General features: G+C 34.8%; 1 protein-coding gene across 4 annotated transcripts in view; it reads left to right on the top strand.

Annotated features, from left to right (window-relative positions):
* Window positions 1-18,932, top strand: part of UBR1 (ubiquitin protein ligase E3 component n-recognin 1) — a 250,865-nt gene that overhangs the window by 108,363 nt on the left and 123,570 nt on the right. For all 4 annotated transcript variants that reach the window (XM_077127596.1, XM_077127594.1, XM_077127593.1 and 1 more), the window contains 8 exons: window positions 2,880-2,942; window positions 3,195-3,318; window positions 3,664-3,771; window positions 5,425-5,513; window positions 7,054-7,152; window positions 8,056-8,213; window positions 13,413-13,512; window positions 14,206-14,334. In XM_077127596.1, coding sequence (XP_076983711.1) covers window positions 2,880-2,942; window positions 3,195-3,318; window positions 3,664-3,771; window positions 5,425-5,513; window positions 7,054-7,152; window positions 8,056-8,213; window positions 13,413-13,512; window positions 14,206-14,334 — 870 coding nt within the window. The remainder of the gene's footprint in view (window positions 1-2,879; window positions 2,943-3,194; window positions 3,319-3,663; window positions 3,772-5,424; window positions 5,514-7,053; window positions 7,153-8,055; window positions 8,214-13,412; window positions 13,513-14,205; window positions 14,335-18,932) is intronic.

Here is an 18,932-nt window from a genome sequence, read left to right as displayed (position 1 = left end):
TTCGCCTCTAGGTATTTACTAATTTCCCTTGCAATTTCTTCTTTGACCCACTCGTTGTTTAAGAGTGTGTTGTTGAACCTCCACGTGTTTGTGAATTTTCTGGCACTCCGCCTATTATTGTTTCCAACTTCATTCCTTTATGATCCGAGAAAGTGTTGTGTATGATTTCAATCTTTTTAAATTTGTTAAGACTTGCTTTGTGACCCAGCATATGGTCTATCTTTGAGAATGATCCATGAGCACTTGAGAAAAAGTTGTATCCTGCTGTTGTGGGATGTAATGTCCTATAAATGTCTGTTAAGTCTAGCTCATTTATAGTAATATTCAGATTCTTTATTTCTTTATTAATCCTCTGTCTAGATGTTCTGTCCATTGATGAGAGTGGTGAATTGAAGTCTCCAACTATTATGGTATATGTGTCTATTTCCCTTTTCAGTGATTGCAGTGTATTCCTCACATATTTTGGAGCATTAGGTTCGGTGTGTAAATATTTATGTTTGTTATGTCTTCTTGTTTCATTGTTCCTTTTATTAGTATATAGTGTACTTCTTTGTCTCTTTTAACTGTTTTACATTTGAATTCTAATTTGTTTGATATTAGTGTAGCCACTCCTGCTCTTTTCTGGTTGTTATTTGCATGAAATATCTTTTCCCAACCTTTCACTTTCAGCCTATGTTTATCTTTGGGTCTAAGATGTGTTCCCTGTAGACAGCATATAGAAAGATCCTGTTTTTTAATCCATTCTGCCAATCTATGTCTTTGGATTGGGGAATTCAGTCCATTGACATTTAGTGTTATTACTGTTTGGATAATATTTCCCTCTACCATTTTGCCTTTTGTATTATATATATCATATCTGACTTTTCTTCTTTTTGCACTCTTCTCCATATCTCTCTCTTCTGTCTTTTTGTATCTGACTCTAGTGCTCTCTTTAGTATTTCTTGCAGAGCTGGTCTCTTGGTCACAAATTCTCTCAGTGACTTTTTGTCTGAGAATGTTTTAATTTCTCCTTCATTTTTGAAGGACAATTTTGCTGGATATAGGAGTCTCGGTTGGCAGTTTTTCTCTTTTAGTAATTTAAATATATCATCCCACTGTCTTCTAGCTTCCATGGTTTCTGCTGAGAAATCTACACATAGTCTTATTGGGTTTCCCTTGTATGTGATGGATTGTTTTTCTCTTGCTGCTTTCAAGATCCTCTCTTTCTCTTTGATCTCTGACATTCTAACTAGTAAGTGTCTTGGAGAACGCCTATTTGGGTCTAATCTCTTTGGGGTGCGCTGCACTTCTTGGATCTGTAATTTTAGGTCTTTCATAAGAGTTGGGAAATTTTCAGTGATAATTTTTTCCATAAGTTTTTCTCCTCCTTTTCCCTTCTCTTCTCTTTCTGGGACACCCAGAACACGTGTGTTTGTGCGGTTCATATTGTCCTTGAGTTCCCTGATACCCTGTTCAAATTTTTCCATTCTTTTTCCGATAGTTTCTGTTTCTTTTTGGAATTCAGATGTTCCATCCTCCAAATCACTAATTCTATCTTCTGTCTCTTTAAATCTATTATTGTATGTATCCATTGTTTTTTCCATCTTTTCTACTTTATCCTTTACTTCCATAAGTTCTTTGGTTTGTTTTTTCCGTTTTTCTATTTCTTTTTGTTCAGCCCATGTCTTCTTCATGTCCTCCCTCAATTTATCGATTTCGTTTTTGAAGAGGTTTTCCATTTCTGTTCGTATATTCAGCATTAGTTGTCTCAGCTCCTGTATCTCATTTGAACTATTGGTTTGTTCCTTTGACTGGGCCATATTTAAAATTTTCTGAGCGTGATCTGTTATCTTCTGCTGGCGTCTGGGCATTTAGTCAGATTTCCCTGGGTGTTGGACCCAACAGGTTGAAAGATTTTTCTGTGAAATCTGTGGGTTTTATTTTTCTTATCCTGCCCAGCAGGTAGCGCTCGTGGCACACGTTTGTCTGCGGGTCCCACCAGTAAAAGGTGCTGTGGGTCCTTTAATTTTGGAAAACTCTTGCCGTGGGGGAGTTTCGCCAGCCGAAACAGCTTGGAAGAATGTCAGTCGGCCCGGGGGTCCGAACGTGGGAAGGGTCGCCGGCCGCTGTAGCCCGCATGAGCGCCCGTCCGAATTTCCTAGTCAGCCCGGGGCGCCAAGCGTGGCGGGAGGGCACCAGCTGCTGCGGCCCGGGAGAGTGTACCATTCCCAGCCAGACCGGGGAGTCACATGTTTGGAAGGGACCCCCCCAGTCACCGTTCTCCGCGGCCTGGGGCTTTCCGATCCAATTCTCTCAGTTGTTCCAGGGGCTGCGCGTGATGGGGGTGCTAGCCGCCGTGGCTTGAGGGGACCGCCTGCCCAGTTCTGTCAGCTGCAAGCGCTACTCCACGTGTTCCTACCGTCTAGCCCGTAATATTTTATAATTTGATAAAAGAATGATCTTCCAGAGAATCGTACATACACCTTTCCTGGCTACCTAGTTCTGTATCACAGCCGCACAAATTCTTGAGGAGTCTGTATCACAGCCATATAAATTCAGAAACTCTGAGTTCATTCATGAAATCTACATAAAATATATGCTAGGAGTTTGGTAAACTTAATTTGTTATTATGATCTGATATTAACAGTATGCACTACAATGTAAAGAACTGGCATTTTTGCCAGGAATATCTACCATGGGTATTCTCTTCTGGAGATATTCAAAGTTCTGGTGCTTCATAAAGGTCTTAAATATTTCTTTCTACCTTCCAGGTATCATTTCATCTTAAACACTTTTAGGTAGTCAACATGCAATTAATAATTGAAAGTTCATAAAATCTGTGACTACATATAACTAATTGATTGTTCTACTACCTGATTCTCATTTTTGTCTATAATTAGGGTCGTCGGGCTGTTAAAGCAGGCGCTTATGCTGCTTGCCAGGAAGCAAAGGAAGATATAAAGGTAACTTCTGAATTAGGGACAAAAATGTATAGGAATGCACATTTTAAGATCCCAAGTGGAAAAAGTAAAGTGATCATATTGTTGAAATGGTTTGACAGCTTAAGTGGAGTAAAGATGGAATTGGGGCATTTAGACCTGAGATTTGGAACTGCGAGGGTTATGCGATATCCTTTTCTGAGAAATAGATCACTCAGTTAAAAGTAAAGTTAAAATCAGCTTTTTTTTTTCTTAAATATTCCTTTTATTTTGTAGAGTCATTCAGAAAATGTTTCTCAACATCCACTTCATGTAGAAGTATTACACTCTGAAGTTATGGCTCATCAAAAATTTGCCTTGCGTCTTGGCTCCTGGATGAACAAAATTATGAGTTATTCAAGTAAGGATATTTTTCTTATTTTCTATTTGCTTTATGCGTGTTTTGTTTTTTTTAAATAGCCACTAATTTTTAAATGTCGTTGAATATAAAATAAAATTTCTCTGGATTTTTTTGTTGTTGTTCATACATTGTCATTAATTTTCAGGATTGCATTTCAAATGCTCTAAATAATATCCTCTATTGGCTCTTAACCCTTCGAAATAAATAATGAGTCTTGGATATTGACAGAATTATTCCTGGCATCCGATGTTGGAATGTTAGTGTTAGTCTTTTCATACATAATTGAGAACCTACTTTGGGGAGAAATTTGAAGTAAAAATTATATGTGACTTCTTTTGTTTATAGGTGACTTTAGACAGATCTTTTGCCAAGCATGTCTTAGAGAAGAACCTGGTTCTGAGAATCCGTGTCCCATAAGTAGGTTAATGCTTTGGGATGCAAAACTTTATAAAGGTGGGTAGATCTTTGCTTATAACTTTAAAGTGTAGCTGTCATCTCATTTGCATCCTGTTTATTAGTTTATTAAATCAGTGATCTTGATAGGTTGTTATACTTTAAGGTAAGTTTAGTCAAACAGTATGTATTCCTCAGGATATAAACCCAGGAGTATTGCTTTTTTTTTAGACATTTGATACTGAAATACTTTCAAACTTACAGGACAGTTACAAAAATAATCCGAACTGCGTACAGAAAATTCCAATATACCCCTAGCTCACTCAGATACCCATATCCAACAGTTTTAACATTTTGTCACATTTATTCATCCTTGCTTTCCTCCTTAAAGTAACCACCTTAAGTACAGATACCATGTTTGAAAAATTTAACATTGATGTAAAGTTTATAGTCTACGTTCCTATTTTTTCCTGGGCCCCAATAATATCTCTTTGAGCCTTTTCTCCTCCCTTGCCGGATCCCATTCAGGATCATGTATTGCATTTAATTGTCTCTTTACTTGTTCTTTCTTTTTTTCTCTCTCTCTCTTTCTTTTTTTTTTTATTGCGAGATCATATATACAGCATAAACTTTCCCATCTCAACCATTCCCAAGTGTGCCATTCAGGGGGATTAATCGCATTCACAGTGTTGTGATTCCTTTACCACTTCCCATTATTAAAATTTTCCTATCTCCCCATGAGAAACCCTATACCCATTTTGCATTGATTCTCATTCTCTCTATCCCCCCACCACTGGCAACTTGTACTTTAATTTATGACTCTATAAGTTTGTGTATTGTCTGATATTTTCTTTGTTGTTGCCATGGAACTTAAATTTAGCAATGTAAAACTATAACAGTCTTGTTTGCTTTTATACATACTTGACTTCAGTAACACACACAAACTATGTTCCTTAGCCCTCCATCCCCCCATCTTTATGTAATTCTTTCCACACATTACATGTTTATACATTATGAGTCCCAAACTGCCAACTTACCAATATATTGTGTGTATTGCCTTTTAGATCCAGTAGGAAGTGAAAAGTGGAGTTACAGACCAAAAATACAATATACTGGCATTAGTATCTACCCTTGTTGTTACTCTGGCAGGAGATCTTTAGTTATTCATGTGTCTTTGATTTGTTGTCTGTTATCCTTTCAACCTGCTTCTCTCTCTTAAGCACCTCTTGTATGGCACTCTCGTGGTGACACACTTCCTCAGCTTTTGTTTATCTGGGAATGTTTTAATCTCCTTTATTATTTAAAAAAATTTTTTTTCTTCATTTTTTTAAATCTAAGTGGAGAACTAAATATGAAAGATGAGAGGAAGGTTCAAGGGTTCAAAGATGAGAGGAAGGTTCAATAGAGAAGGGAAATTACAGAGTATCATTTTGAGGGAAATGGAGTGAAAAGAAACAGAGAAAGGGTGGAAGGAATAAATGAAATAGGATGAAGTGGTGGCAGGAGCACAAATAAAGAGGGAAAAAGTTATATATGTATATATGTATTTTAAATTCTAGCTGTTAAACAAATGTAGTAAGTACTATTTGTATTTGAGTCCATGAAGTCTATTAGCTTGTGAAATACTTGTTTAATATTCTACTACTTCTAATAACTAGAATGTTCTTTTTGCTTTGGTGATACCCCTCTTCCCCAAAAACAAATGATCTGTAGGTGCCCGTAAGATCCTTCATGAATTGATCTTCAGTAGTTTTTTTATGGAGATGGAATACAAAAAACTCTTTTCTATGGAATTTGTGAAGGTAATTACTCTTATATATAATAATGCCAATAAATAGGAATAGAAGGCAGTTTTTGTTAAATGAAATAATAAAAACAAAGAGGATAATTATGAATCAGAATAATTGAATATTTGATTCATTTGTTTGTAAAAAATTTATGTTACATAAATATTTTCAAAAAGAGAATTTGTTAGGATGAAAACAGCAGACTGGGAGAGGAGAGGTATGGAAATGACCTATTATTTGCCTAGAGAGAGCAAAGGGAGGTTGTCACATTCACACATGAATTCATTCTTTTTAATAATTTCACTTGTTAATCAAAATTCAAACAAAGGAGTAATAACTAATTTGAAGGAACTTGGGAAGAGGAACAGAAGTACATCCTAGTGAGGCATGAATCAGTGGGCAGAATTATACTTAACTGTTTTGAGCTAAAAGATAGAGGTAAAGGTTGTAGTTTCTTTTATGTTATCGTATGGATCTGTTGTATATCCTTTACATTGTTGTATCTATTATTTCCCAAGATTGCAAAGTTATATAAAACAACTCTCCTTCTTTATCTTATATATAAAGTTGCTCGATAAATACTTGTTGGTTCTTCTAATTTAAGACAGGAGCCAGAGATCAGACTAAGGATGGAATTGGAAGCAGAGAGGGAAATAAAGATTGTGATAGACAAATGGTACTATAGGATAAGGCACCTGCACTCCCTGGGTTTTATAAACAGATTGTTAAAAAATAGCTAAGACATTTTGCGTATGTCTCAATCTTGTGAAGTGATGTCCAAGATGTCAACTGTATTTTTCTAAAATTCTTTCAAGATAGAATACTGGACCATATACATAATCTGAAATGGAAAGTCCTTTTCCTTATTCAGAAGCTAATCTTCCTGTGTAGACAGCATTTTGTTGTACACCACGGTTACCTTTTAATCTTTGCAGGAAATTCTGGAGGGTAAAATTAAATATGTAAATTGGGTGTACAGCATTGTGTTTATACATAATAAATACTTGAAACATGACTAGGAATATTATTATTTTTGTTCTGCCTCTGTATCAGGGCTTACTTATTTCATCTGTTATGGACCAGTACAGAGATGAGCAGTTACTTGTAGTCAATAGTCATTGTGTTTGAGCCTGGAGTGGATCTGATTGGTTTGTTTTCTGCATTATAACTGTTATTAAATACTTGGAATATAGCCCCTGCTCTATACCATTGGTGTAGAACCTGCTAAAGATTGCCCAGATTCTATGTTTAGAAAAAGGATACACTGAACCATTGTTGTCATCTGTGATTTTTGTCCATCATTGTTTTATCTTTCTCACTTCCATCTCAGCTAATTTGGGTAGCTGGATTGATATTTGCTTTTTATTTGTTACTATCTTTCTAAGTGCTCTTAAGGTATTTTTGTTGACCCTGATATCTTGCGTTAATAAATAGAAATTATATACTTCTCCCTTTACAGATAGAAATAAACTTGCAACTGTTGCTAAAATTTGGGTTTTAAAAGTTTTAAGTAATGATTTATAACTGATTCTCTACTTTTTATTATGTCTTTCAGTATTATAAACAGCTGCAGAAAGAATATATCAGTGACGATCATGACAGAAGTATCTCTGTAACTGCACTCTCAGTTCAAATGTTTACTGTCCCTACCCTGGTATGTTTCATTTATTTATTTGTTTTTTTGTCATCTTTCTAAAAATATTTGTTTTGCTTTAAAGAAATTTCACTTACTGTGAAATCAAAATGTGAGAATTGCCATGTTGGGTTAATACGACTTGGACAATTGAATAATAATTCTGTGGTACCTACTTATTAATAATACCTGTAATGATACCCAAGGACTAGGTAACTTGTTGAATAAGAATGATGGTCCTGCCTATGTCCAAATGTCCTGATAACCTGCAAGTTAATTCTGGAGCTGGTTTCTAGGTTTCTAGAATAACTTAGGAGCACTACCCCTTCAATACCAAAACAATGTTTTACTATTCTTTTGTTCTTTAGTTATTGTTTGGGAGAATAAACCAGAGAAAGATAAAATTAAATTGAGAATATTATCAGTATAAAGCATTTACTTAGGGTGGTCTTGTATAGGCCTGGGAGAGGAATGGAGTGGAGAATTCTGCTTCCTTTTTTATACTACTTTCTTTCTCTGTTTCTTCTGAACAGTTTGATTAACTCTCCTTTTTCAAAAGGTTAGAGAAGAGGATGGGGAACAGAAATTGGATTGGGGATAGGGAGAGAAAGATGCCAGAAGATAGTAATATGATAGAAATCATGAAGTATATTTGTTTTTGCTCTACTTTGCTCATTGTGTGATTACTGCTGGTAAACATATATGTAAACCACCTCTGTAATGGACTTTGGGTGTTCAGACAGATGTTTTCTAGTTACAGAGGAGTTTGAGATTTTTACTTTTAGAAAATAACTTCTCAGTAATTGCTGTTCTGTGATACTAAGAACTATGTTTGAAGTGACTTGCTAATAAGCCAAATGAATAAATTCAGTCCATACTGTGATGAGTTAATGCTAAAGATAATATTCTTGAAATATTCTGCAGGCTCGACACCTTATTGAAGAACAGAATGTTATCTCTGTCATTACTGAAACTCTGCTGGAAGTTTTACCTGAATACTTAGACAGGAACAATAAATTCAACTTCCAGGGATATAGCCAGGACAAACTGGGAAGAGTATATGCAGTAATATGTGACCTAAAGTAAGTTGTTTGGGCCAAAGATCTGGGTACCTGAAAACATGTTGTGCTTATTTGCTCTTATAAATAAATCTCTGATCTTTTTTTGTTTATCTAGATCCTCTTTATGATAATTGCAAATACAAAAAAAAAAACTGCTGCTGACTCATAAATGTCTTAAATAAAGTCTTCTTGTTGAGTTATGTGACCAGGTTAATAAAGACAGTACTGGGAAGATGCTGATCACAAGAACTGCCATTTTTTGGCATCACCAAATGAATCACCATTATAAGTACCACACCTTTCATTTGTGCTGAAACACTTGGGTTGTGTTCCTCTTGTCTAGTCTCTTTTTATGTAGTTTCAGATGACCTTGTTGCACATTTCTTTTTAACTCCCTTTTTTGTACGTGTAGAACCAAGTTATCAATGTTCATTTGGGGTTTCTTTAGTAGGCTTTTCTCCCTGAAGAGGAGAGAGTTTCCTTTTAAATTGAAGTCGGAGTCACATGCAAAATCATGTTTTGGATCATTTGACCTAAACTGAAATAAATTTCCATTTGTTTTTGATATAGATGCTGAATATTTTAAGGATTATGACAGATCAACTATTTAATAAGTGATAGGCTTCCAAAAGTTCTTTTAGGAGTATTTTAAACAAAATTTATTTCTTTTAATTTGCTATTAATAAAAACAACTCCAAAGTATGTGTGATTATTTTTGGTCCCTCAGGGCTAAAATGTTCGAATTTTGTCCACTTATTCTAATGACTGTGCAGGGTATAGAGGGATGAAAGCAAATAGGCTTCCAGTCCAACTTAAGATAGTGTAGTCTATTTAAAAAAATATGGCAGATTTCTGTACCTATGAAATGGATTCTTGAAAAAACTCAGGAAAATGTTTCAAGACCTCTTCAGTTTCCTTAATTTCTAAAAATAATTGTGGCATATCTATCTCCCTTTAAAGTTCAATAAAATTATAATGTTATCACATCTTCAGTACAAGTAGAAATGGTGGGCGAATTCATATATTGAGTATGATTCAGATTTGTACCTCAGCCAAATTATGTATAAATTATACATCAAACTGAAACATATGAAAAATCCAGTAGCAATACTTAAAGTTATCAGTGTTAAGTCAGTGAATAATCTGAGTCTACCATACACGAAAAATATCTCCATTGTGATCCTCGTTACTATGAAGAATTTTTGTGGCTGAGTTATTTTTATTTTTATTTTTTTGAGTTATTTTTATATCCAAAGGATTTTAATATCCTTTTAAAAAAAATCTTACCCTACCATATTCTATCGTATCTCATAATATTTCATTCTTTTATTATATTCCATTTTATTGAATTCTGTTTTATTTTCTTTCATTTTATTTAATTCTATTTCATTCTGTTTTATTTGCCTCTGACTCTAATTGTTCCCTATAAAGAATAATTTAGAGCCAACATATCCTTAGAAATGTACCTGTATAGTAAAACTCTAGGATTCTTGTTTTGCAAATTAGAGTTTTCCCATTCTTATAATGCTTACAAGTCCTCCCTTATGTTTAAATGTAAACATAGATATTTCTAGTAACAGTAGAAAGGGAAAATTAGCATATTTTGAGCATTTGTTCAACAATACTGAGATAAGCTTATACATTTTCATGTAATTAACTCTCACAAGGGTCCTGTGAAATTTATTAGTAACTGTAGTATGCTAAGTAGCATTACTCATTTTATTTTTTGCAGCATTTTCATAAGGTTGGTGCGATAATCTTCATTTGTAGATTATGATTCTTTGCGTGAAGTCACAGAGCTAGTAAGTGACAGAACTGGGATTTGAGCCTTGCACTGTTTATCTGTAAAACTCATATTCTATATCATATAGCCTCACAGAACTCATACAAAAAAACAATAAAACCTGCTCTGAAGCCTAGCCTTACACATCAGTCAGGTATACCCTTCCTTTAACAAATAATTGTTGATCCCCATGTTTTCATTCTCATTGTAGAAGTTTTGCACATCTTATCCTTTTCCCACTCCTTCCTGAAACTCTGCTTTTATCATTGTAAAATTAGAAATAATCACAAATACTTAATCACTTTTAATTGTTTACAGAATAAAGTTGAAATTCTCTCAGAATTTGTAGCTTTCATTGTCTGGCCTTATGTTCTTCCTGTCTTTCTGATCTTATATATTAACTTTCTGACTGTACCTCTCATTGTACCTACATATGAAATATGTTTTATTGGTACCTGTAGTTATTTTGTTCAGCCTGCATCAGGAAGCTTTCATTCTCCCAAAGCACAGTATGTTCCACCTTTGAGTAGCCCCTTCCAGTTGTTAGAAAGTTCTTCATTTTATACTTAATTCTGTCTTAACGTAACTTCCATTGTGTTTCTAGTTCTCCCTTCATTTGTTCAGAACAGCTTTAATTCTCATTTAACTTGAAGAAGTAATTTTAAACTGCAATTATGTTTTCTGTACATGTAAGTTACATCTGTGTCTCTAAATTTTCCCATTTTATATTGTTTAAAATCCCATTTAAATCATTGTTTCTTTTTTTCTGAACCTGTTCCAGTTAAATGTATGACTCTTAAGGTGTATGCCATGAAACGAATACAGTATTCTAATTGAGGTCTGTTTAGTAAAGAGTAGAAGGAAGGGATTGTTATCTCCTTCATTCTAAATAACGTACATTAATCTAGTTTTATTTGTCCTTTCTCTATGAAAGGTATCTGATAAGGTACTTTTGTTTCTCAATTTCTAATTCACAGTAGGAATGAAGTTTAGAAAAGAGATACAATTGACCTTTGGTTCTATTAAGGAACAGTGTTATTTATTTATTACTCTAACATTTTCTCGTGTCACATTTTCATTAAGTATCACAGACTCTCAATCCAAATAACCTCTTTACTTTCAGTCTGGTCCTTGCTTTGCTCCCTTTGCTTTTGTTATTCTTAGCTAAACTCCTTTTCCTTTCCTTCCTTACTCTTTCCTTTCTTTATCTTTTTTACATCTTTCCTTTCTAGGTCCACAACATTGGTCATGCATGATTTATGTGAGGTCATCAGAAAGTTGGAATGTAAATTCTCTTCTATTCTAGGTCAATGCTTTCTCACATTTTGGTATGAATTCATATCATCTGGGGAGCTTGTTAAAATGAAGATTCTTCACCATAAGTACATGAAACCTAGAATAGGGCATGAAATTTTATTGGTTTGTCCAGGTTAGTGTGATGCCCAATAAATCCCAGGGTCATTTGAACAGTGAATAAAAAGTATTTGCAAAGTCCCCTTGGGGGAATGGGGACAAAGGGGGGAAAATTCAACTTCCCTAATTTGAGAATTCCTGATATTCTCGCAAGCAGTGGGAACAACCGAATCAATAGGCCAAGCCCTCTATCTTGGGGTTTACCCGTATGAAACCTATCCCTTGATAGGCTAAGCCTACATAAAATGAGGCCTGAGAGTCAACCCCAGAGAAACTGTTTTGTTGCTCAGATGTGGCCTCTCTCTCTCTAAGCCAACATGGCAAGCAAACTCACCACCCTTACACTCTCTGCGTGGGACATGACTCTCAAGGGGTTAAACCTCCCTGTCAATGTGGGACAGAAATCCTGGGATGAACTGGGACTCAGCATCAAGGGATTGAGAAAAGCTTCTCAACCAAAAAGGGGAAGAGAGAAATGAGAGAAAACATCAGTGGCTGAGAGGTGCCAACAGAGTTGAGAGGTTATGCTAGAGGTTATTCATACGCATTACATAGATACCCCCTTTTAAGTTTAAGGTGTATTAAAATGGCTAGAGGGAAGTACCTGAAACTGTAGAGCTATGATCCAGTGGCCATGTTTCTTGAAGATGATTGTATAATGATATAACTTTCACAATGTGACTGTGTGATTGTCAAAACCTTGTGTCTGATGCTCCTTTTATTCTATGGTAAGGACAGATGAGTAAAAAATACAGATAAGAAATAAACAAATAATAGGTGGAACAAAGGTTAAAATAAATTGAGTAGATTGAAAAAAAAAAAGCAGATTCTTATTCAGTAGATCTTGTTCAAAGCCCAAGATTCTGCATTTCTAACAGATGCCCAGGTGATGCTGATGCTGATTTATGGACCCACTTGAAATAGCAGTACTGTAGAAAAGAAACAAGCTTTGATGTCATTTGTGGTTCATTGTGACAGATTTTAAACTTAAGTCTTTTTAACCGTTATTTTAGAATAAAGACTTAGATGGTAGTAGTTTATTTCAAAGTTTCTTTAATAAGGTCCTGATGACTATTTATGATGTACATTCACTATAATGGATATCTAAATAAAGGAACCAATTAGACCACAACCATTGTGTTTACAAATAAAAAAGTTTTTTTTCTTTGTTGTTTTTTCCTTTATGACCCTTCATTTCTTCCTTTATATCTCTTTTTTAGTACTTTTAACTTTGGATTGCAGCAATTACTATATGTACATGTTTCCCTCCTTACATTTTGAATCTCAAGGGTAGAGTATCGTGTTCACTTTTGTGTTACCAATATCTGGACTGTTTTTTGGTTGACTGAGTGCAAAGTAAATTGTAATAATTGTTATTGTTGCTTCCTGAGAAGTCATATCATAATAAATGTTGTTCTCATTGGTTATGAAATCAATCATTGTCTTTCTAGCCAAAAGAAATAATGAGCTTGTAAATTGTAGGCAAAATGTCTGTTTATCTCTTGAAACAAGTGCATTCTGATGAGAAAATTACATATGCAATAATGTAATTTCCTTTATAAAGAAGTAAATTAAAATATGGCACAGGTGCTTACATCCTTCTCCCAGGTTCTGGGTTATGAAAACTTGGAGATAAGGAATCTGTTCCAAATATCCTGAGGCTGAAAGATTTTAGGATTTCAATTGGCCCTTTGAATGAAAAATATGAATTCAAACAATCCTGGAAAATCCATACTGTGGTTGTTCTGAGTTGTGACAGGCTGGGTCAGATCTGGATTCACATAAACATACTAACCTCTGAGGGCATAGTATGTGGGGAGGGCAGGCTTACAGAGCATTCAGATTTTGATAATTGTATTTAAAATAAACAAGGATACTGATTCTACGTATGGCTAGAGCGTAATTATCAAAAGAAATAAGTTTATTTTCATATTTTTAATGAATGGCATTGTCATAGCCCTAAGTACCTTAACATGAATTCAAAATATGCAAGTGAAATATTTCTTTGTCTCTTTAAATAACAGGTATATTCTGATCAGCAAACCTACAGTATGGACAGAAAGATTAAGAATGCAGTTCCTTGAAGGTTTTCGATCTTTTTTGAAGATACTTACCTGTATGCAGGTATGAGATAGTTCTTTTGTACATTAGTATGAGAAATTCATTTTTTAAGGTGTAACTCCGTTTTCAAGTTTTGATTTATTCAGCAAATTGTGATTTTTTTTCTCGCATCTTTCCTTTAATAGCACAATTCAACTTTAACTGTAATGTTTTACAAGAGAAAGAATGTATCTAGCAAAATAGAAATAAGATTTAGACACTGCCCTACTGATCCTGCTTTAATACATCTTTCTATGTTCCCTAGTTTACTACTGCTATTAATGTTTCATTGCTTACCATGCAATAGATACTGTAGTAAGCACTACATATGTATTATCTCTTTTGTTCCTTAGCAGTCTTATGAGGTAGTTACTATTTTTATATCCCCATCTTACATATAAGGGAGTTGAAGCTTAGAAAGAATTTGGTCATGGTTAAATAGCTAGAAAGTGGCAAACCTTGGATTTGAATCCATGCATTCTGATCGAGGATATCAACCATACTAAAATGGTTACTCAAATATGAATGGGGGGTGCACGGGTAGTTCAGTGGTTAGTATGCCTGCCTTTCTGGCAGGAGACCCGGGTTCGCTTCCTGGACCATGTACCCCCAGAAATATATATATGTGAATGGGAATCTGAAAATTTTTAATTTTCCTACTAGAGGAGCAAAGAAAGGGGGCCCAAGTAAGTGTATTTTGACCAGTCTTTCTTGTAGGGGATGGAAGAAATCAGAAGACAGGTTGGGCAGCATATTGAAGTGGATCCTGACTGGGAGGCTGCCATTGCTATACAAATGCAATTGAAGAATATTTTACTCATGTTCCAAGAGTGGTGTGCTTGTGATGTAAGTAAAATGTAGAAGTAGGATCTGACAAGATTGGTGCCTTGTAGTTATCAATCATATTAATAGTTTTATGTTTTAACTTCCTTGATGTAAACAGTTCCTGTATGGGGTACAGCTGACTATTATATCTGCTTACCTCTTTGATTTTTTTTTTTAGATTTATTACTTTTATTTAGATGAGGTGTCAAATAGCATTTGCTAGTTTATTTCAGTACAGGTGCCTTTAAAATGTCAGCTGAATAGATGCTTTACAGTAAACATGAATAAAAATGAGGGCATAATAATTCTAAATATAGGATATTTTATTCTTAATATTTCTATTGCTTAAAATTCAGTAGGGATGAAATTATATATAATTAAGATGATGAGAAAAACTCCCAACTGTATAATTCTTAAAAAAGTATTTTTGAGTGATTTTAATACTTCTTTAATTGTCTATTATTTTTTAATACTGAGGTTATGGAAATAGAATAATGTAGATATGTACTCTAGTGTTATTTTGATTCATATTATTTCTGATCTTGATTCTAGCAGTATTTGAGTAGTGTTAAATCTTGTTTTTTTTTTAATTTTTATTGATAAAACCAAAAAACATACATAACAAGTATTCTTAACATGAACATTCTGTACTTGGTGTGCAATCAGTGGCTGAAAATTTCATCACATGGTTGTATATTCATCACCATGATCATTTCTTGGAACATTTGCATTACTCCAGAAAAAGAATTTTAAAAAAACAGAGGAAACTTATGCATAACATGCCCCTTACCCCTCCCTCTCATTGACCACTGGTATTTCACTCTACCCAATTTATTCTAACATTTGTTCTCCCCTATTATTTATTTATTTTTAATCCATATTTTTTACTCATCTGTCCATATAGTAGATAAAAGGAGCATCAGACCCAAGGTTTTCACAATCACACAGTCGCATTGCGAAAGCTATATCATTATACAATCATCTTCAAGAAACATGGCTACTGGAACACAGCTCTACAATTTCAGGCACTTCCCTCCAGCTTCTCTAATACACCTTAAACTAAAAAAGTGATATCTATATAATGTGTAACGATAACGATAACCTCCAGAATAACCTCTCAACTCTGTTGGAAACCTCTCAGCCACTTACACTTTATTTTGTCTCATTTCTCTCTTCCCCCTTTCATTGAAGAAGGTTTTCTTATTCCCTTGATGCTGAGTCCCACCTCATTCTGGGATGTCTGTCCCACATTGCCAGGGAGGCTTACACCCCTGGGAGTCATGTCCCATGTAGAGAGGGTGAGGGCAGTGAGTTTACTTGCCATGTTGGCTGAGAGAGAGATAGTCCACATCTGAAGAACAAAAGAGGTTCTCTGGGGGTGACTCTTAAGGCCTAATTTTAACCAGGTTTAGCCTATCCTTTGCAAGGATAAGTTTCATAGGAACAAACCCCAACATTGAGGGCTTAGCCTGTTAATTTGGTTGACCTCACTGCTTGCGAGCATATCAGGCCTTCTCCAAAAGGCGAAGGTGAATTTTCCCCCTTTCTCACCATACAGACTTAGCAAATACGTTTTTATTCACTGTTCAAATTGCTGTGGGATTTATCGAGGCATCACTCTGGACAAGCCTACAAAATCTCATGTCCTATTCAAGGTTTCATGTACTTATGGTGATCAATTAAGCTGTCCATATAAGTTATATTAGGAAGTGCAGTAGTCAAAATATAAATTTTCTACCAAATAAACATTTTTTGCTTTAGTCTCACACTGAATATAAATAAAATATGAATGACCATTTATTTTCAACACCTTGCAATATTGACATTCCTTTATTTTTCTTCATGCAAAAACATTTAATTTGTACATTTAGTCACTATCATTGAGCACTCTAGGCATTCCTAGATTATACCATTTTAGTCATTATCATCTTTCCTTCTGGTTTCATTGGTGCCCCCAGCCCTCCTTCGTCATTCTCATATTCAGCTTCATTCAGTGTGCTAACCTTATTGTGCTCCAGTCAGAGTGTATTGTGCTATCCATTTCTGAATTTTTGCGAACAGTCCTGTTGCACAATCTGTATCCATTCAGCTCCAATTACCCCAATATCTACCCTCTTTCTATCTCCTGATGGCCTGTGTTCTTAACTGAAATTCTCCAAGTTCATTTATTAATGTTCATTCATATCAGTGAGACCATACAGTATTTGTCCTTTTGTTTCTGGCCAGTCTCACTCAGCCTAATGTCCTCAAGGTCCATCCATATTTTCACATGCTTCATAACTTTATTTTGTCTTACAGGTATGTAATATTCCATTGTATGTTTATGCCACAGGTTGTTTAGCCACTCTCTGTTGATGGACATTTGGGCAGTTTCCATCTCTTAGCAGTTGTAAATTATGCAGCTATAAACATTGGTGTGCAAATGTCTGTTAGTGTCCTTGCCCTCATGTCTGAATAGATACCTAGCACAATGGTATTGCCATATCACCTTGCAATTCTATACTTAGCTTTGTGTGGAAGCGCCAAACTGACTTCTGCAGTGGTTATACCATTTTACATTTCTGCTGACAGTGGATAAGAGTGCCTCTTTTTCCACATCCTGTCTAGCACTAGTCATTTTCTGTTTAATTGATAATGTCCATTCTGGAGGGTGTGAAATGATATCTCATTGTGGTTTTGATTTGCATTTCCCTAATAGACAGGGAGGTTGAGCATCTACTCATGTGCCTTTTAGCCATTTGTATTTCCTCTTCTCTGAAGTGTCTGTTCATGTCTTTTGCCCGTTTTCTAATTGGGTTGTTTGTCTTGTTGTTGTTGAGTTGAACAATCTCTTTATATAGTCTGGATATGGACTCTTATCTGATATGCCACTTCCAAGTATTGCCTCCCATTATGTAGGCTGTGTTTTTACTTTCTTGACAAAGTTTTTTGATGCACAAAAGTGTTTAATTTTGAGGAATTCCCATTTTTCTATTTGTTCAGTGCTCGTGCTTTGGGTGTACGATCTAGGGAACTGCCTCCTGTTATAAGATTTATAAGGTATTTCCATACATTTTCTTCTAAAAGTTTTATGGTCTTTCTATTTCTGAAAAGTAAGTTTTTGGGATTTTAATTGGTATTGCATTGAATCTATTAATTTAGGTAGAATCAATGTCGTAACTATATTTAGTCTTCCAATTCATGAATGCAATATTCCCTTCCATTTATTTAGGTCTTCTGTGATTTCTTTTAGCAATTTCTCATAGTTTTGTTTGTATAGGTCTTTTATACTATTAGTTAAATTTATTCCTAAATATTTTATTCTTTTGGTTGCAGTTGTAAATGGAACTTTTTTCTTGATTTCCCCCTCAGATTGCTCATTACTAGCCTATAGAAACACTATAGACTTTTGAGTGTTGATCTTGTAACCTGCCACTTTGCTGTACTCATTTATTAGCTCTAGTGGTTTTGCTGTGGATTTTTCAACATATAGTTGAAAAATCTATACTCTCAACTGCAAACAGTGAGACTTTTACTTCTTATTTTCCCATTTTGACTCCTTGTATTTCTTTTTCTTGTCTAATTGCTCTGGCTAGAACTTCCAACACAATGTTGAATAACAGTGGTGATAGTGCACATCTTTGTCTTGTTCCTGATCTTAAGGGAAAAGTTTTCAGTTTTTCCCCATTGAAGATGATGTTAGCTGTAGTTTTCATATATTCCCTTTATCATATTGAGGAAGTTCCCTTCTATTCCTATCCTTTGAAGCGTTTTCAACAAGAAAAGGTGTTGAATTTTGTCAAATACCTTTTCTGCATCAATCAAGATGATCATGTGGTTTTTCTGCTTTGATTTGTTGATATGGTGTATTACATTAATTGATTTTCCAATGTTGAACTATCCTTGCATACCTGGGTGAATCCTCTTTGATCATGGTGTAAAATTCTTTTAATATGGTGCTGGATTCAATTTGCAAGAATTTTTTTGTGGATTTTTGCTTCTATATTCATTAGAGAGATTGGTCTGTAATTTTCTTTCCTTGTAGTATCTTTGTCTGGCTTTGGTATGAGGGTGATGTTAGCTTCATAGAATGAGTTAGGTAGCCTTCCTTCCTCTTCAATTTTTTTTTGAAGAGTTTGAGCAGGATTGGTGCTAATTCTTTCTTGAATGTTTGTTAGAATTCACATGTGAAGCCATGTGATCCTGGACTTTTCTTTTTGGGGAGCTTCTTAATGACTAATACAGTTTCTTTACTTGTGATTGCTTTGTTGAGGTTGTCTCTTCTCAAGTCAGTGTTGGTTGTTCATGCCCTTTGAGAAAATTGTCTGTTTCATCTATGTTGTCGAGTTTATTAGCGTAAAGTTGTTCATAGTATCCTCTCATTACCTCCTTTATTTCTGCAGGGTCAGTGGTTATGTCTCCTTTTCCATTACTGATTTTCTTATTTGCATCCTTTTTTTTTTGTCAGCCTTGCTAAGGGCCCATCAGTCTTAATGATTTTCTCATAGAACCAACTTCTGGTTTTGTTGATTTTCTCGGTTGTTTTCATGTTCTCAATTTCATTTATTTCTGCTCTAATCTTCATTATTCTTTCCTTTTGCTTGCTTTGGGGTTAGTTTGCTGTCCTTTCTCTAGTTTTC

The sequence above is a fragment of the Tamandua tetradactyla genome, chromosome 14, assembly GCF_023851605.1.
Source record: "Tamandua tetradactyla isolate mTamTet1 chromosome 14, mTamTet1.pri, whole genome shotgun sequence".
Classification (NCBI taxonomy): domain Eukaryota; kingdom Metazoa; phylum Chordata; class Mammalia; order Pilosa; family Myrmecophagidae; genus Tamandua; species Tamandua tetradactyla.
This window is presented reverse-complemented; position numbering and strand designations above follow the sequence as displayed.